Genomic DNA, 18539 nt, shown 5'->3' with positions numbered 1-18539 from the left:
GAATGTGGAATCAACAGGTTTTTTTTGGGGGGGGAGGGTGTGTGGTTTGTTTGGGGGGAAGAAAGTGCGTGTGTTTGTGCCTGTGTGTGGAAACAGACCCTGTGGCCCAACTCATCCATGCTGGCCCAACATTGCTCATCACTATTCTCCTGTGCCTGTACTGGTTTGATGGCTCTGCTAGTCCTTCCCCTCTGTCACTTTCACACATTCAAGTAAAGGTCACTAAGCAGTGATTAGTATTTATACAATGATTTAAAATAAGAGGGCTCAGAGCAGGTTAGAGGGCAGTGTGGAATTTGGAACAGAAACACATTGTATTAAATAGCAGAACAGCTTTGTGAATGTCCTCATCTACATGCTGTATTAATTCCACTCCTCCATAGTGGTCCAATAGTGATTTTCCAATCCTTTCCTCCTCTGAAGATGCTGTTGCTTTCCAGTTTCACTGTTACTGGTGACTCACGAGGACAGTGAACACAGGGGGCTGTAAAGAAAACTGCTTAGAGACTAATTTACAGAATTACATCATCTAGCCATTGACACACTGCCACTGTTGGGAGCTTGTGGTGGATAAATTACTGGCAGCATTCCTTACATTATAAACTTGAAAATGCTTCATTAGCATGTCTGAGTTTTTACTAAGAATGTGAAGATATGCTATAAATCTAAATACTTCTTTCTATCCCCGTATGACTAAGCCCTATTGTGAGTTTAAACTGTACATAGCAAAAGGCAGTTCAGACACAAGGGTCTTCATTCTCAGCAAGAATATTGAAGCATGCATCTTCCAGCAGAGGTCACTGGACACCACCAATCATCAAGAACAAGATGAAATCTGTAATCTCAGCAAACCTTAGTCCCGTACTAGTCTGTACCAGGCTGTGCTGCAAGGCACTGCTTTTGTTCTTGCAGGCACCAGAAAACTCTCAGGAGATGGCTAACTTTGAGTAACTGCTGATATTTGCATGTGGGAAAACAGAACAAGCAAACCTTTAAATGGCCTTCTCTGTCACACAAGGTAGGGACAGAGAAAAAAAAAGGTAAAATTACAAACCTCACCCTGCACAGGACGGTAAAGTTACATTTCACATCCATATGGTGCTCCGAGTGAAGTGGTTCAATCATTGCAGCTTTGATGCTGAATGTAAAGGCACCACATAGAGATCCAACAGCATCACTCCAGTGATGACGGCACACTAGCCTGCTCCACTCTATTTTTTGCTCCTGACCTGCTGGGAGACCCTGTTGTAAACACACACTTCAATGCAGGATGACCATCTGAGCCTCCATTCTGCAGTCTGAAACCAGACTGCTTCAAAGGTTAATTAAAACAGACCATTGGCAGGTTTGCCACAAATTAAGATCGATTACCATTTACTAATGAGCATCCTACTTGCGCTCTTCTGCTTTACGATAATGCTGGCATCACCTCCGTCTCACATGAGCACAGCACTCAAACCTCACAGCAGGAAAAATCTTAGATGGTTGACAGCTCAGCATCATCTCAATTAAAATGCAGATTTCAAAGCCTACAGCAGCAAACGATAGACAGAGCTAAGCGATCCCACAACCAGTAGATCAGATCTCAGCTCTGCAGCCCTGCCACATCCAGTCGTGAATGGTGGTGGACAATTGAACAACGCACTGGAGGAGGTGGCTCCACAGATATCCCCATCCCCACTGATGGAAGGGCCCAACTCATCAGTGTAAAAGGTATGGCTGAAGCATTCACAGCAACCTTCAGCCAGAAGTGTCAAGTGGATGTGCTATCTTGGCCTCCTCCAGAGGTCCCCAGCATCACAGACACCAGTCTTCAGCCAATTCAATTCCTGACTTCTCGCAGAGAGTATGCATATGTGATCGGTTCGAACAGGCCTTGGGGGCCAAGGTAAATCGAGGCAAGAGCGAGGCCATGTTCTTTGGGAACTGGGCTGACCAATCCTCCATCCCCTTCACCATCAGGACCGACCACCTGGAGGTCTCTACGTGGAGGTGGTGGGTATTTGGTTCGGGGGGCCTGGGACATGCACCAAGTCTTGGGAGGAGCGTATCAGGAAAGTGAGGCAGAAACTGGGCAGATGGAAGCTACGGTCGCTCTCCATCGTGGGAAAAAACCTGATCATCAGGTGTGAGGCACTGTCAGAGTTGTTATACGTGGCACAGGTCTGGCCTATTCCCAGGACCTGTGCCGTCGCAGTCACCCGGGCCATCTTCCATTTTATATGGAGATCAAAGATGGACCAGGTCCGAAGGGGCTCGATGTATAAAGATCTGGGCAACGGGGGGGGGGGGGAAAAAAACACACCCAATGCCACCCTCACCCTGATGACCACCTGTGTGTGTGGCTGCATCAAGCTGTGCGTGGATCCCTGGTACGTAAACACCAAGTGTCACTACGTACTGAGGTTCTACCTGTCCCCGGTGTTGCGAAGGATGGGCCTGGCCTCGCTGCTGCGGAACGCTCCAAGTAGATGGACCGTTCCGTATCACCTGTCCTTCGTGGAGAAATTTATGAAGAAAAACACCTTTGACCATCAGGAAGTGGTCAGCACGTAGCGTCCTTGAGACCCTTCGGGAAAAGGAGAGGGCGGATCCTGTCGAGCGGTTCCCTGAGCAGACTGTCAAAGCCATTTGGCAGAATGCCTCTTCGCCAGAGCTTTCCAACAAGCACCAAGACATGGCTTGGCTGGTGGTGAGAAGGGCTTTGCCTGTGAGATCCTTTATGCACGCCCGGACTCTCTGCCGCGTCACATGCTTCCCTCGAAGCGGCTGCGGAGAGGACGAGACTTGTCTCACACCTCCTTCTGGAATGTGCCTACGCAAAGGAAGTCTGGAGAGGAATGCAGTGGCGTTTGTTGAGGTTCACCCCAAGCAGCTCTGTGACACGGGACTCCGTGCTCTACAGTCTGTTCCCCGGGACACACAGCGAGACAAACATCAACTGTGCCTGGAGGATCATCAACTCGGTCAAAAGATGCTCTTTGGTCTGTCCGAAACCTGTTGATCTTCCAGCTGAAGGAGCTGACCCCGACTGAGTGTTGCGGACTGGCACATTCGAAGGCCCAGGACTATGTGATGAGGGACGTGTTGAAGCTTGGGGCAGCTGCTGCCAAGGCGCGGTGGGGAAAGAACAGGGGGCCCACTCAGTAAGTGGGCTCTACTGAAGCCTCAGCTAAATATATGGATGGTAAATGTACAGATTTGTACATATGAATGATTAATTCAGATCTGTGTCTGTAAAGAAATGGAATGTATATGTATGTATGGCATAACCAATTGCATAGATATCAAAATAATTTTATGAATAAAGTATATATTTGAAATTTTAAAAAAGACTTAACGCAGAGTGAAATGATTGGAGGCACTGGATGCAGCAACGGTCATGGACCCTGAAAATATATCTTCAGTACTCACGCTGACTTGCGCTCCTGAACTTACCACATCCATGGCCAAGCTGTTCCAGTATTGTTACACAGGCATTTACCTAACAATGTGGAAAATTGCCCAGATGCATCCTGTACACAAAAGCAGGACAAATCCAACCCAGCCAATTACTACTTTTGATCGTCAGTAAAGAGATGAAAGGTGTAGCGCTATTAAACAGCACCTGCTCAGCAATAACCTGCTCAGTGACACCCAGTTTGGGTTCTGCCAGGGCCACTCAGCTCCTGACGTCATTACAGCCTTGGTTCAAACATGGACAAAAGAGCTGAATGCCAGAGGGGAGAGTGGCTGAAGTTGACCACATGTAGCATGAAAGAGCCCTTGTAAAACTGTAATCAATGGGAATTGGGATGCAAATTCTCCACTGGTTGGAGGTCAGAGTCAAAAAGTGTGGTGCTAGAAAAGCACAGCAGGTCAGGCAGCAACTAAGGAGAAAGAGAGTTGACATTTCAGGCATAAGCCCTTCATCAGGAATGTGGGGGGCAGGGGGGGAAGGTGAGAGATAAACAGGAAGGGTTGGGAAGGTACCTGGAAAGGCAATAGGTAGATGCAGGTGGGGTGATGGTGATAGGTCAGAGTAGAGGGTGGAGCGGACAGGTACGAAAAGAAGATGGACAGCTAGGACAATTCAAGATCCAGAGCTGGAGGGTTAGATCTAGGATGAGGTGAGAGGTGGGGAGATGAGGAAACTAGTAAAATTGATGTTTATGCCATGGGCTTGGAGGGTCCCAAGGCAGAAGATGAGGCATTCTTCCTCCAGGCATCAGGTGGCTAGGATTTGGCAGTGGAGGATGCCCAGGACTTGCATGTCCTTGGCAGGGTGGGAGGGGAAGTTGAAGTGGTCAGCCACAGGACGGTGAGGTTGTTTGGTGCGTGTCCCTGAAACGTTCCGCAGCCCTCCACCCTCTCTATGACTTTCATTGCCCCAGCCCCCACTGCCTCATCTTCACCATGGACATCCAATCCCTGTACACATCCATCCAACATGGCAGAGGCCTCTTTGTTGAGGACATGGAACAGTCTATAATCTGTAGTTACACCGGCACCATTCCCCACCTTTTTCTCCACTACATTGATGACTGTAACCAGTACCCCTCAGGCTCCCATGAGGAGGTTGAACAGTTCATCAACATCACAAACATCTTCCCCATCTTGACCTCAAGTTCACTTGGACCATCTCAGACAACTCCTTCCCCTTCCTGGACCCCTCTGTCTCCCGACTCAACATGGACAACTACTTCAAACCCACCAACTCCCACAGACACTTGGACTAACACCCACCTTCCTGTAAAAACGCTATCCCTTACTCCCAATTCCTCTGCCTCAGCCGTATCTGCATCCAGGAGGAGCAATTCCACTCCAGGACATTCCAGATAGCCTCCTATTTCCCTTCCCATGTGATCAACGATGCCCTCTAGTGCATCTCCTCCATTTCCTGCATCTCTGCCCTTGAAATCCACCCCTTCAACTCCAACAACTGGTCCTCACCGTCCACCCCACTAATCTCTGGATACAATGCATTATCATCCTCCACTTCCACCACCTACAAATCAGACCTCACCACCAGAGATATATTTCTCTCTCCATCCCTATCAGAATTCGGTAGAGGCCATTCCCTTCATGACTCCCTTGTTAGAACCACGCCCACCACCAATCCACCCTCCCCTCCCGACACCTTCCCTTGCCACCACAAGAGTGCAAAACCTGCACCCACACCTACCCCCTCACCTCAATCTAAGGCCCCAAAGGATCCTTCCACATCCAGCAGCAATTTTCCTGCACATCCAAACACCTCTTCTAATGTGTCTGTTGCTCTCGATGTGGTCTCCTCTACATTGGGCAGACAGGACACCAACTCGCGGAATGTTTTAGGGAACATCTCTGGGACACATGCACCAGACAACCCCAACACGCTGAGGCCAATCCCCCTCCCCCTCCACCAAGGACATACAAGTCCTGGGCCTCCTCCACCACCAAATCCTAGCCACCGTTACCTGGAGGAAGACGCCTCATCTTCCGCTTGGGGCCCTCCAACCATACGGCATCAACGTCAATTTCACCAGTTTCATCATCTCCCCTCCCCCAGCTCATCCCAGACCTAACCCTCTAACTCAGCACCGCCCTCTTGAACTCAGCACCGCCTACCCATTCATCTTCCTTCCCAACTATCTGCCCCAACCTCCCCTCCGACCTATCACCATCACCCCCCACTTCCATCTACCTATCGACTTCCCAGCTCTTTTCCTCTAGTCCCACCCTCTTATTTGTCTGTCAGCCCCCTTCCTCCCTCCCCAGATTCCTGATGAAGGGCTTATGCCCGAAACATCGACTCTCCTGCTCCTCGGACGCTGCCTGACCTGCTGTGCTTTTCCAGCACCACACTTTAAACTCCGATCTCTAGCATCTGCAATGCTCACTTTCTCCTAGTCGCTGGAGTCAGACCTGGCACATCGGAAGATAGCCATGGATATCAGAGGTCAGTCATCTCAGCTCCAGGACATCCCTGCAGGAGTTCCCCAAGGTAGTGTCCTGAGCCCAACCATCTTCAGCTGCTTCAACAACGACCTTCCCCTATCACAAGGTCAGATCTTCGCCAATGGTTACAATGTTCTGCACCATTCAGAACCCTTCAGATACTGAAGAAGTCTATGCTCAAATGCAAGAAGACCTGGTTAATATCAAAGCCTGGGCTAACAACTGGCAAATAATATTCGAACCACACAAACGTCAGGCTATGACCATCTCCAATAAGAGACAATCTAACCACTGCCTCTTGACATTCAAATGGCTTCACCATTACAGATTAGTTGCAAGAGCAGGTCAGAGGCTAGGAATACTGTGACAAATGATTCACCTCCCGAGTCTCCAGAGCCTATCCACCATCGACAAGGCACAAGTCAGGAGTGTGATGGAATACTCCCCACTTACCTGGATGGATGCAGCTCCAACAACACAAGAAGCTTGACACCATCCAGACCATAGCAGTCTGCTTGATTGGCACCACATCCCCAAACATCCATTTCCTCTACCACCACTACTCAGTGGCAACGTTGCACCATTTACACAAGATGCACAGCAGAAATTCAACAAATATCCTTAGGTAACACACTCAACCCCATGACCACTTCCACATAGAATGCCAAGGGCAGCAGATATAGAGGAACACCACCACCTGCAAGTTCCTCTCCAAGCCACTCTGACTGGGAACTATGTCACTATTCCTTCAGTATCACTGAATCAAATTCCTGGACTTCCCCCTCTCTAATAGCTTTGTGGGATCTACCTACAGCACAGACTGCAGTGCTTCAAGGAGGCATTCCACCACTACATTCAGGGGCAACTAGGGACCAACATTAAATGCTGACTCAGCCAGCGATGCCCATGTCCCATTAGTGAATAAGAAAAGAAAAAATTGTACTAGATTTTCCAGGATACTTCTCAGCCACTGGGATAATGATAAACTAATGGAAAGATACTTTGACAAAAACTTGGAGAAATGTTTTACAGAATGTCATGTAGTAAACCCTTATTATAAAAATCTCAAACATGTCAGATGAACACTCGATCATCCTCAAGATATACTGTGTGTGATCTGCTATCTGAATTATCCTAACTCATGCTTCACAAGCTTAAGAGTGTGGTTATAAATTCTGTATGGAGTGCTTGAATGAATACTCAACTACAAAAGGTCATAGAACGGGGTAGGGGGCAGACTATATCAGGAACAGCCAACTGCTGTGATATCCATATTGTCATCCACCAGGGTGTGTGTTTGATTACAGATTCTAAAGTCAAGTTGAAGTCCCAGCATTTTTTAAATCAAGAACTGCTAGCTAATAAACCCAAGTTGCTTCCATTCTAAGAAGGTGCTTGTTAGCTAGGAGAACACAAGGATGTCAAATTGAGGTTGTACAAGATGTTGATGAGGCCACGTCTGGAGTACTATGCCCAGTTCTGGTCACCCATGTTATACGAAGGATGTTATTAAGCTGGAGAAGGTTCAGAAGAGATTTACCTGGACGTTGCTAGGACCTGAGGGTTTGAGCTATAGGGAGAGGCTGGGAGTCTTTTCACTGGGAGAGTGGAAGGTTGATGGATGACCCTACATAGATTTATCAAATCATGAGGGGTATAGATAAGGTGAGTGGCAAGTGTCTTTTCCCTCGGATGGGGGATTTCAAGACCACGGTATATTTTTAAGATAAGAGGGGAAAGACAAATAAGACACGAGTGGCATTTTTTTGGTTTAAAACTCAGTAGTTCATGTGTGAAATGAGCTTCCAGAGGATGGGGGTCCAGTTAAAATATTTAAAATATTTTGGTTGAGTACATGAATATGAAAGAGATATGGGTCAAGAACAGGCAGGTGAAATAGTTTACTTTGAGATTATGGTATGCATTGGCTGGTTGGACTGTGCTGTATGACTATGACAGAAAGAGGCGATGCAGAGAGTTCTCAGACATGTCCATTGAACTCTGGAATCCTGGGTTGGAAACTGGAGCAACAAAGCAGCGGCCTGTGTAAAGCGAGTTTGGGGCCTACATCCAGTTGTAACAACAATAGACACAAGCTGATGTCCTACCAGGCAGCTGCTCCCAGAGCAACCATCTACTTTAAAGACAAATCCATATTCCTGCAGTCCAAGAAATGTAATACGCTCCAATAGCACAGCATGTTATGTGAAGCAGCAAGCTTCATTCTGGTGTAGGCGGCAAGACCAGGCAGAAGATGAGAAGCTGGAGTGGAACAACAGTCACTTAACATTTTCGGTTCAATACACGATCAGCAGCCATGGTTAACACAAAATGATATTCACACCGGTGTTAACAATTTATTGCAAAAGAGATTTGGAAAGCTGAGAACCAACTGTACAAATAAATCTCTAACTTTCTCCTTCATTTTCTGGTAATAGACAGAAGCTTTTTTTTAAAAACATTCTCTAGCTACCAGCTCACAGAGCAAATAATTTTACTGTTTAGCCACTGAAAACTTGACAGAATGTTTAAAACCTCTGTTAGATCCCACCTCAGTTTGAGTCAGAAGATGGCTCCTTTGGTTTTCCCTCCACAGTTTGAAGCTCTCTACCTACCCAGTATTCCTTTTTTTTTGTGCATTCAGCAACTCAGGACACTGAGCTGGTCAGGAATCCAGGGGCAGGCTGCCTTGATGGAATAAGACCATTTTCACATCTTCACCCATTCACTAGTGCTCAAATCTAGCAAAATTTCACAACTTGGCCAAAACAAAGATACGGGGCCACCATCACCTAAACTCCTGTTTCAAAGCAAGAATCCAACAGGAGAAACACACAGGAAGGAGGGAAGGGTTGAAAATCCATGAATGTAGTGACATCAATTCACAAAAAAGCTGGCACACGTGTGGATGGAAAAATCATTTTAAATGTAAAGAGGCTACATTTATGTTCACAATAGAGACTTAACTATGCACAAAATTAAGACAGAATGTATTGGAGAGCTTCTGCTTAACAAAAATACTTTATTAGTTATGGTATACCATAATATATGCACATTTCTGTAATATAAACATTTTCCAAAAATTTATGTTCAAATCTATTGAGAAAACAATGAGAAGTATATTTACATATTGTAATTTTACCATACCAATGAACAATCCACCAGGAAAAAAAAACAGGCTGGGATATCTCGAATATTTTCACAGATTGTAATTGTAAAAACAAAGTCTCAGAATCATAGATGGGAGGGGTGATGAGTTCTTAGGTTCTGACATGTAATGTTTCTTTTGACAATCAAATGGTAATTAATACAGCCAAGTGTGACTGACTTGGGGTGTTTTTGATCACTGAAAGACAGTTAAATATGGATACGAGAGAGCGAGAGCGAGAGCGAAAAAAAGAGAAAGAGAGAGAGAGAGAGAGAGAGAGAGAGAAAAAGAGAGAGAGAGACAGAAAGAGAGAGAGAGAGCGCGAGAGTAAGAGCGAAGTGAGAAAAAGGACACTTCCCTCAGAAAGAAGGGAAAAATTTGTAAACATCTTTTAGTGGGTGGGTACAGTTGGAAGAGTAATGACTGTGGGAAGGAACAGTGTGCCATTATCAATACATTGTAGCATCAGTGTACAGCTGTAATCGGCCTTTCCAAAGTCAGAAAAAAGGTAATTGTTGAGCTTTGTTCTCACTTTTACAGAACATTCCAAATACAAAATGAATGAAATTAATTTACGTTCTTACGCCCAAAGGTTTAGTTTGGTTTAGAGGTTTTTTTTAATATAAATGCCTAATATTGATTTAGTAAAAAAAAACACTACATTCAAGTGGAAGATAATCGCACCCATCTTCTACATATTCCAAAGCTTTTTGAAGCACACCCATACTTCAAATCATCATCTGGAAGTGGCCATCACAACAGAAACTAGCATTTAGAGAATGGCCAAAATACATCAAAAAAAGGGATAGAATTGCTTTATTATTTCACTATTAATAATTGTTACATCGGCATTCTCCTCTTCTTTCAAATAATTTCATCCCACTGCCGACCAATCAAAACTTCCCCATTATAATGAGACAAGTAGGAAACACAGGTCAGAATTGAATGCTGTTCCCAGGTCAGTGTGCTGAGATTGGATCCTTCTCTCTAAGATTAGATTGGTAACTGGAGAAAAATGGTTCTAAACAGTTTCTTAAGTTCTGTCATCCTGTGAAGAATACACAATCCTTTATGCATTGATCTAACAGCATGAATTTTGAACTTGCTTCTGGTATGCATCACCTGATTGTAACTCAATTTCACGATAACTCAAGTTGTGGAGGTGCCAGTGTTGGACTGGGATGGACAAAATCAGAAGTCACATGACACCAGGTTATAGTCCAACAGATTTATTTGAAATCTCAAGTTTTGGGTGAACCTGACAAAAGAGCAGCACTCTGAAAGCTTGTGATTTCAAATAAACCTGTTGGACTATAACCCAGGTGTCATGCAACTAATGATCAAGAAAACTCAAGACACGAACATTTTTGGTGATAATTTCAGTGAAGAGATTCCTAACATGAACAAGACATTTTTGTTCCTGGATTGGCTTTGGCAATAGTGCAGACCGGGGAACTTCAACGATTGGATGCTACTAGTTGGAGCAGCCTCTTGCAATGGGCAGAGAAGAACAGACGTTATGAACTGGTTAACAATTTCCCTGACAACTATATCTTTCTAGCTGCTTTATATCATTGAATTTTAAGTGTTGACTAGGAGTCCAGTCTGGTTCCAATGGAGACCCAATAAACAGAATTAGTCACATTGGGTGCAGTTGTGCAATGACCCTGTACCTCCGTAACATTAAAAAAAGGTCCAAAAGATGAGTAAGTGGAAGAAAAACATGGAAAGTTTATAATGGCAAATGTGACTTCTGAATGATTTTAATCAAGCTTCACACAGCCTTCATATCAATAGGTCTACACCTCACACATTAAATTTTCAATGACTGTTAGGGAAGCAGAGATCGAAGTGTTAGAAAGAAGTCAGAAGTAGCATTATTAATTCATAATCTGGTATCCAATAATGTTCAGATGTTGCAGCAGAGGTTTACTCCACAGAATGTAATATCACTGTTAAAGTCAAAGTCAATTGAAGTAACTTTTACAAAATATTGAGCAGGCACCATGGTTTTCAAAACAAGCACACGATTCATAAATCTGCCCATCTTTGGTTCTGCAGTGATTGTGTGAACATTTGTACACGCAGTTCCCCAGTGAGGTACTGTCAGGTCAACCTGTACAAAACCCAACCTGAAAAACCAGTTTAATGCAGTCACGATTTAGAGACGCCGGTGTTGGACTGGGGTGTACAAAGTTAAAAAATCACATAACACCAGGTTATAGTCCAACAGGTTTAATTGGAAGCACTAGCTTTCGAAGCACTGCTCTTTCACCCGATGGTTGTTGATGAAGGAGCAATCCTCCGAAAGCTAGTGCTTCCAGTTAAACCTGTTGGACTATAACCCAGTTTAATGTAGGCCAATTAACGTATCACCAACCTTAAGCACCACAATGAAATAAATTCTACCTGGTGACAAAAACAAAAGTGGCATGTGCAGCGGCCAGTTTTGTGATACTGCTTAAAACGGATCAAAGCCGGCTTCAGTTTGCACCCCCCCCCCCCCCCCCCCCGGTCTGTGCCTTTTAGAATCACTTACTCTTCAGTTACGTAGGAAGGAAACATTTCTGCATTCCGCCGACACACAACTTCCCCATAATTTCTCGCCAGTGCCTTGTCGGGTATGGAGTTGGTCCTATACCCAAAACAGCTGCACAGACAGGAAACCAGCCGAGCTCGCACTACTTGTGTGCACAGGACGAATATAATGCAATTAGCTGCTCCTTGAAACGTGTTTCCTATTCCCTGCAGGACATTTATTGAAGGTGGGGGGGGGGGGAGGGAGGGTGGCGTAGAGGGTTGGGGAGAGAGGATGGGGGAAAAAAGAAAGAAAGAAAGAAACAAACAGCTTACTGGACAGAAACAAAAGGCTAATAAATCATCTTAGAACATAACATAAGACCTAGGAGCAGGAGCAGGAGCAGGCCATCTGGTCCCATCGCGCCTGCTCCACCATTCAATAAGATCATGGCTGAGCTTTTTATGGACTCAGCTCCACTTACCCACCCTCTCACCATATCCCTTAATTCCTTTATAGGTCAAAAAAATCTATCTTAATTTTAAAAACTTAAGAAAGTAGTGTCAACTTCTTCACTGGGCAGGGAATTCCATAGATTTACATTCCTCTGGTGAAGAAGTTCCTTCTCAATTCAGTCTGAAATCTGCTCCCCATAATTTTGAGACTATGCCCTTTTGACTTTGTTTTACCCACTGGTGGAAACATCGTCCCGGCTTCTACCTGATTTATTCCCTTCATAATTTTACATTCGAAATTCCAACGAATATAATCCCAGTCTGCTCAGTCTCTCCTCATATGCCAACCTCTCAACTTTGGAATCAACCGAGTGAACCTCCTCTGCACCCTCTCCAGTGCCAGTATATCCTTTCTCAAATAAGGAGATCAAATCTGTACACAGTATTCCAGGTATGGCCTCACTAGCACCCTGTACAGCTGCAACATAACCTCCCTGCTTTTAAACTCAACCCCTTTAGCAATGAAGGACAAAATTCCATTTGCCTTCCTAATTATGTGTTGCACCCGCAGACCAACCCTCTGAGATTCATGCACAAGGACATCCAGGTCTCTCTGCATAGCAGCATGCTGCAACTTTTTACCATTCAAGTAATAGTCCATTTTACTGTTACTCCTACCAAAATGGATGACTTCACATTTATTAACATTTTATTCCATCTGCCAGACCTTTACCCACTCAAAGTATCTGTGTTCCTCTGCAAAGTTTCACAGTCCTCTACATACTTTGCTCTGCCACTCATCTTCGTGTCATGTGCAAACTTTGACACACTGCACGTGGTCCCCAAATCCAAATTATCTGTATAAAATGTGAATAATTGTCGACCCAACACCGATCCCTGAGGCATACCACTAGTGTCTGATCACCAACCAGAATAGCATTCAATTATCCCTAGTCTTTGCTTCCTGTTAGTCAACCAATCCTCCAGCCATGCTAATACTTCACCTATAATGCCATGCATCTTTATCTTATGCAGCAGCCTCTTGTGCGGCACCTTGCTGAAAGCCTTTTGGAAATCTAGGTACAACACATTACCTTGATCATAATGTCTTCATGGAATTCCAACAGAGAGACAGCTGAACTTGCACATCATAATAAAGGCTGTGTGTGACAGACTCACACAGACACACACAAATTGCAAGGGGCTCGTGTGATGCACTGGTAGTATCCCAACCTCTAAGCCATAAGAACAGGGTTCAAGTCCCATGTGGGCACTTGAAGGAGGATAAGTGACAGTCTCAGCCCCGTGTGGCAGTGTTCCAGTCAGACAGTCTTGTCCTGGCATGGCAGTCTCATCTCCATATGGAGATCTTCACCTTCCTCTGGCCTAGCAGGCAGTCTCATCCAGAATTGGGCCTCTCAGTCCAAAAAGATGGAGTTTTCCACCCTGGTATTCCAGAGACCCAGCGTGGTAGTCCTGTTCTGGAATAATGGTCTCATCCCAGCTACATCTTCAGGGTATTCCAGTGTTCCTTAATCAGCTTTCTTTGAGCCCCGGAGCAATTATCCGAACTGTGAAGAACTTTGTCTTACTTTTACTTTTGTTTAATAATGTATGACTTCTGTCCACAGTGGGACAACTTATAGAACTTCTCACTGTATTTTTCACATAAAGGTACATATGACAATAAATTTCTATTCTATTCCAGACCTATCATAACATCTCTGAACAGATTGATTAGAAAATACATCAAATTTCAGTTGCAACAACAGGTGTGTTGTAAACATCACTAGATGCCTGTAGTTATGGGCAAATTACTCCTTTTCCCTTGTTTCCACCTCCACCGCACGCATGTGCAGTTCTGTCCAAGTTATGAATTTGACTGTTCAGGAGGCTGGCTGATCTACCTCCAGCCAGTAGAGTCAAGAGTCATAGAGATGTACAGTACAGAAATAGACTCTTTGGTCCAACTCATCCATGCCGACCAGATATCCTAATCTAATTTAGTCCCATTTGCCAGCACCCGGCCCATATCCCTCTAAATCCTTCATATTCATATACCCATCCAGATCCCTTTTAAAAGCTGTAATTGTACCAGCCTCCACCACTTCCTCTGGCAGCTCATTCCATTTACGTATCACCCTCTGTGAGAAAATGTTGCCCCTTAGGTCCCTTTTATATCTTTCCCCTCTCACCCTAAACCTATGCCCTCTCGTTCTGGACTCCCCGACCCCAGGGAAAAGACTTTGTCTATTTATCCTATCCATGCCCCTCATGATTTTGTAAACCTCTGTAAGGTCACCCCTCACAGCCTCTGACGGTCCAGGGAAAACAGCCCCAGCCTGTTCAGCCTCTCCCTATAACTCAAATACTCCAACCCTGCCAACATCCTTGTAAATCTTTTCTGAACTTTTTCAGATTTCACAACATCTTTCCAATAGGAAGGAGACCAGAATTGCACACAAATTTCCAACTGTGGTCTATGGAACTATACACTTCAACAAGCAGCAGAGACTTAAAAAGGTACCAAAGAATGTGAACAAAGAAATGAGCAAAAATTTAAAAGATAATTTACACTACACTTGTAGTCTCCCAACAACAACTGACATTGATATGATGCCCTTGATCTATCAAAAACACTGCAAAGTGTTTTGGAAGGAGCACTTCTAAAGACAAAATTCGACGGAACACCACAAGGTGATATTGTTGATTAAACAGTCCTTAGTATTAGACAGTCATTACCTGACAGGGTTAACTGGTGTTGTACGATAAGTGCTAACCCTCAAGGTATAAAAGGAGCAATTATGGGAGGAACTAACCTGGGTTCACTTTTTTCCCCTCAGGATCTCTAAGTTGTTCAGATGCTAAGTTCACATAGCTAACAGTAATCGATACTCAATCTCAATTGAGCCAATGTCTCATTAGACTCTGTATTTTAGAGGTAATGAGACTAGCTATCAAGTGCTATGTAACAAACCTATGATTTTTAATCAGGACCAAGCTTACCTCTTGCTGAAGACTGGAGGGCATCCTTGCCCACTTGATATCAATAACTTAGACTAAGAAGGTGGCACTGGAGGTACCCAAGGCATCGCATTCAAACTGTCAAAAAATGCTTGCTGTGTCATAAATGTTACATATTTATGCCAACACCCAATCATAAAATGAGATGTTGGGGAGGTGATGGTCTAGTGACATTGTCACTAGAGTGTTAACCCAGTGACTGGGGTAATGTTCTGGGGAATCGGTGTTTGAATCCTGTCACAACAGATGGAGTTTGAATTCAACACAAAATTTGCAATTAAGTGTTTAATTTTTTAAGATTAGATTCCCTAGTGTGGAAACAGCTCCTTTGGCCCAACAAGTCCACACCAACCCTCCAAAGAGTAACCCACCCAGACCCATTCCTGTACCCTATATTTACCCCTGACTAATGCACCTGACACAATGGGCAATTTAGCACGGTCAATTCACCTGACTTGCACATCTTTGGATTATGGGAGGAAACCAGAACGCCCAGAGGAAACCCACACAGACACGGGGAAAACATGCAAACTCCACAGAGAGAGAGAGAGTTGCCCGAGGCGGGAATCAAAACTGGGTCCCTGGCGCTGTGAGGCAGCAGGATTAACCACTGAGTCACCATGCCCTGAATCATCATAATGATCATGAAACCATCGTCAATTGGTGGGCCTTTAGGGTTGGCCAGTAAAAGTTGACTTAGCTAGCAATACCCAAGAATGAATAAAAAAGGTTCAAGAGCTTCTTTTTGTCAATCTACCCAAGTAGTTTTCCTCTACACAGCTGGTCCTGCTCGTCCCAACCTAAAGAGGAAGATGGTAGCAGCAAAATCTACACAATATGGTAAGAGTCCAGCTAACTCCTACAATATGATGAGCAATAGCAAGAATTCATCATATGAAAGGTAATTTGGCCAATTCTACCATTTTCGCCTCCCTTTCCACTTGCAGGAGGGAACCCTAGCAGCAGGAGGGAGCAAGTTCACAATCTGCCTGGTCTGCTTCTCTCAGCCATATCAAGAATTGCAAATACTGATGCAACCTGAGAGTACTTCCCTGCATTGGGAATAAGAAACTGCTTAGTACAACAAATTTGAAATTCTGGGCTGTGACCGAAAGGTTGGAATCCATGGAACATCCAAGAGCTGAAGGCTTTCAAAAAGGATGGGAAGGGGGGAGTTTGAGGCACAGCTGCCAAAAGGTACTGAAGACGAGGTGGTGGAATAGAATCGGAACCAAACAGGACCTTCATTACGTTCTAGGCATATTTCAGTGCCCACTGCAAAATACTTTGCAGTGATTATACAGTGTGTAATTTAATATCTACTGTGTTTTAGGCACAGGTGAGAGTTACTGATTCAACCAGAAAAGCACCAACCATTGTAATTGGAGTGCCACCAACAGCACAATGGGCCAAATGGTCTCTTGTTTTTCTCCTGTTTCTACATATCTGTCCTTTTAAGGACACATCTTGCATTTCTACTCTCCAAAACACATGCCATAAGTCATGTTATAGGGGAGGTAGTGGCCTAGCAAAGATTATCGCTAGTAATTCAGAGACCCCAGTACTGATCTGGGTTCGAATCCTGCCACCACAGATGGTGGAATTTGAAGTCAATAAAAAAAATCTGGAATTAAGCATTTAGTGATGACCGTGAAACTGGTATGGATAATCGGGAAAAATTCATCTGGTTCACTAATGTCCTTTAGGGAAGGAAACTGCTGTCTGGCCTACATGTGACTCCAGACCCACAACAATGTGGTTGACTTGTAGCTGCCTACTGGGCAAATAGGGATGGGCAACAGATGCTGACCTAGCCAGTGACACCCTTGTCCCATGAATGAATATTTTTTTTAAAAAACCTAAACCGAGAGAACCTGTGGTTTTGCTGGTTAGGATTCTTCAAAAAGGTGAAGTATGTTGTGCAAACACAATTTGCATCTACCTTTACAGGAACGTTCTGGCAGCCAGTCAGTACAATGAAGACCCCACTCCAGGGCCCAAGATGCTGGTATTTTGTTGCCAGCAAAGCACCAGGCCAGGGCCTCGCTGGAGTCAAGAGTGTAGTGTGCTGGAAAAGCACATGCAAGTCAGGCAGCATCCGAGGAGCAGGAGAGTCAACGTTTCAGGCAAAAGCCCTTCATGAGGGTGTCGCTGGAGTCAGGTGGTCAAGGTCCAAACAACAGTGCTACAGGAATGACAGACCACAACCATTGTCAGACACACAGACAGGGGTTTCCCATTCAACCTGATGGCTTTGCTGGGGTCTGGCCTGTTTCCAGACTGTCTAAGGTACCTCTGACTACTGACTCACCAGTCTGTCTCTGCGTTGGCCCCTGGTCCCTTGGCAGGGCTTTGATTGAACCCAGAGCATTGGGTGGGCTCCCAACAGGACACACCCTCCCAGAAGCTCGCTCTTATTTTCACTGGTGACCAGAATGCACTCTGAATCCTCATCAGTTGATGGTAGTTATCTTTTCCCTAGGATTGGGGATTTCAAGACCAGGGGTCACATGTTTAAGGTGAGAGGAGAGAGATTTAAAAAAGGCCTATGGAGGCAAACATTTTTACACAGTGGGTGGTCCGTGATTGGAATGAACTTCCTGAGGAAGTGGTCCATGTGGGCACAGTTACAACATTTAAAGGACATTTGGATGGATACATGAATAGAAAAGGATATGGGCCAGAGCAGGCAGGTGGGACGAGTTTAGTTTGGGATTGTGTTCAGCATGGACTGGTTGGACCGAATGGTCTGTTTCCATGCTGTATGACTCTAAGACGCTATACAGCCCCATGGACCAAGCTCAGGAGTACAATCAGCTGTGGGTAAATTCTACTTAGCTTCCTTCATCCCATTTTTCCACAGGGACTATTCTTTGTCATCTTGCAGACATAAAAAAATGGATTATAAATTGAGTAAAGGCCTTTTGGCTGATTGATATTGTAATGTTTTGAAGCCAATCTGAATTCTGGGTTTGAATTCCACCTGGACTTTAACTGAAAAAGGTTCGGCAACTTGGAGAATGTGAAGTGTTGGAATTGTCTGAGTTTCAATTCTATTCTTGTGTCATAGCTCTTGGCTAAACATAACTAATCTAGGACAATTGAAAAAAAAATGGGATTTGATAACTTACCCTCTGGCCAGTCTCTGCAGTGAGTGAACAAGATGTTAGAAGGCCAAATTTATACATAAAAAATTTTAAAGTAAGAACAACTAACACTGAAATCCCATTTATTTTGCCATGTTTCACTGGGATGGAATTTCCACCAAAGAAAGGAAATCAGCAATGCAGCCTTGTCAGCCGTTAGTAAATGGTAGCTCCTACAGTCAATGGCACAACCCAGTCCCAAACAACATTAAAAAGAGGTAAAAACAATGACTGCAGATACTGGAAACCAGATTCTGGATTAGTGGTGCTGGAAGAGCACAGCAGTTCAGGCAGCATCCAAGGAGCTTCTTGATGTTGCCTGAATTGCT

The 18539-nt window shown here is 44.6% G+C and overlaps 1 protein-coding gene across 2 annotated transcripts in view; it reads right to left on the bottom strand.

Moving 5' to 3' along the window:
- Positions 1-85: 85 nt before the first annotated feature.
- gpr157 (G protein-coupled receptor 157) overlaps positions 86-18539 on the bottom strand; it is a 42169-nt gene continuing 23715 nt past the window's right edge. For both annotated transcript variants that reach the window (XM_072586142.1, XM_072586144.1), the window contains exons 4-5: positions 11607-11812; positions 86-484 (exon numbers count right to left, since the gene is read on the bottom strand). In XM_072586142.1, the coding sequence (XP_072442243.1) occupies positions 460-484; positions 11607-11812 (231 nt within the window). In that variant the 3' untranslated portion in view covers positions 86-459. The remainder of the gene's footprint in view (positions 485-11606; positions 11813-18539) is intronic.

This window comes from Chiloscyllium punctatum, chromosome 16 (genome assembly GCF_047496795.1).
Source record: "Chiloscyllium punctatum isolate Juve2018m chromosome 16, sChiPun1.3, whole genome shotgun sequence".
Lineage (NCBI taxonomy): Eukaryota > Metazoa > Chordata > Chondrichthyes > Orectolobiformes > Hemiscylliidae > Chiloscyllium > Chiloscyllium punctatum.
Note: the sequence above shows the minus strand (reverse complement) of the source record. Positions and strands in the feature narration are given on the sequence as shown.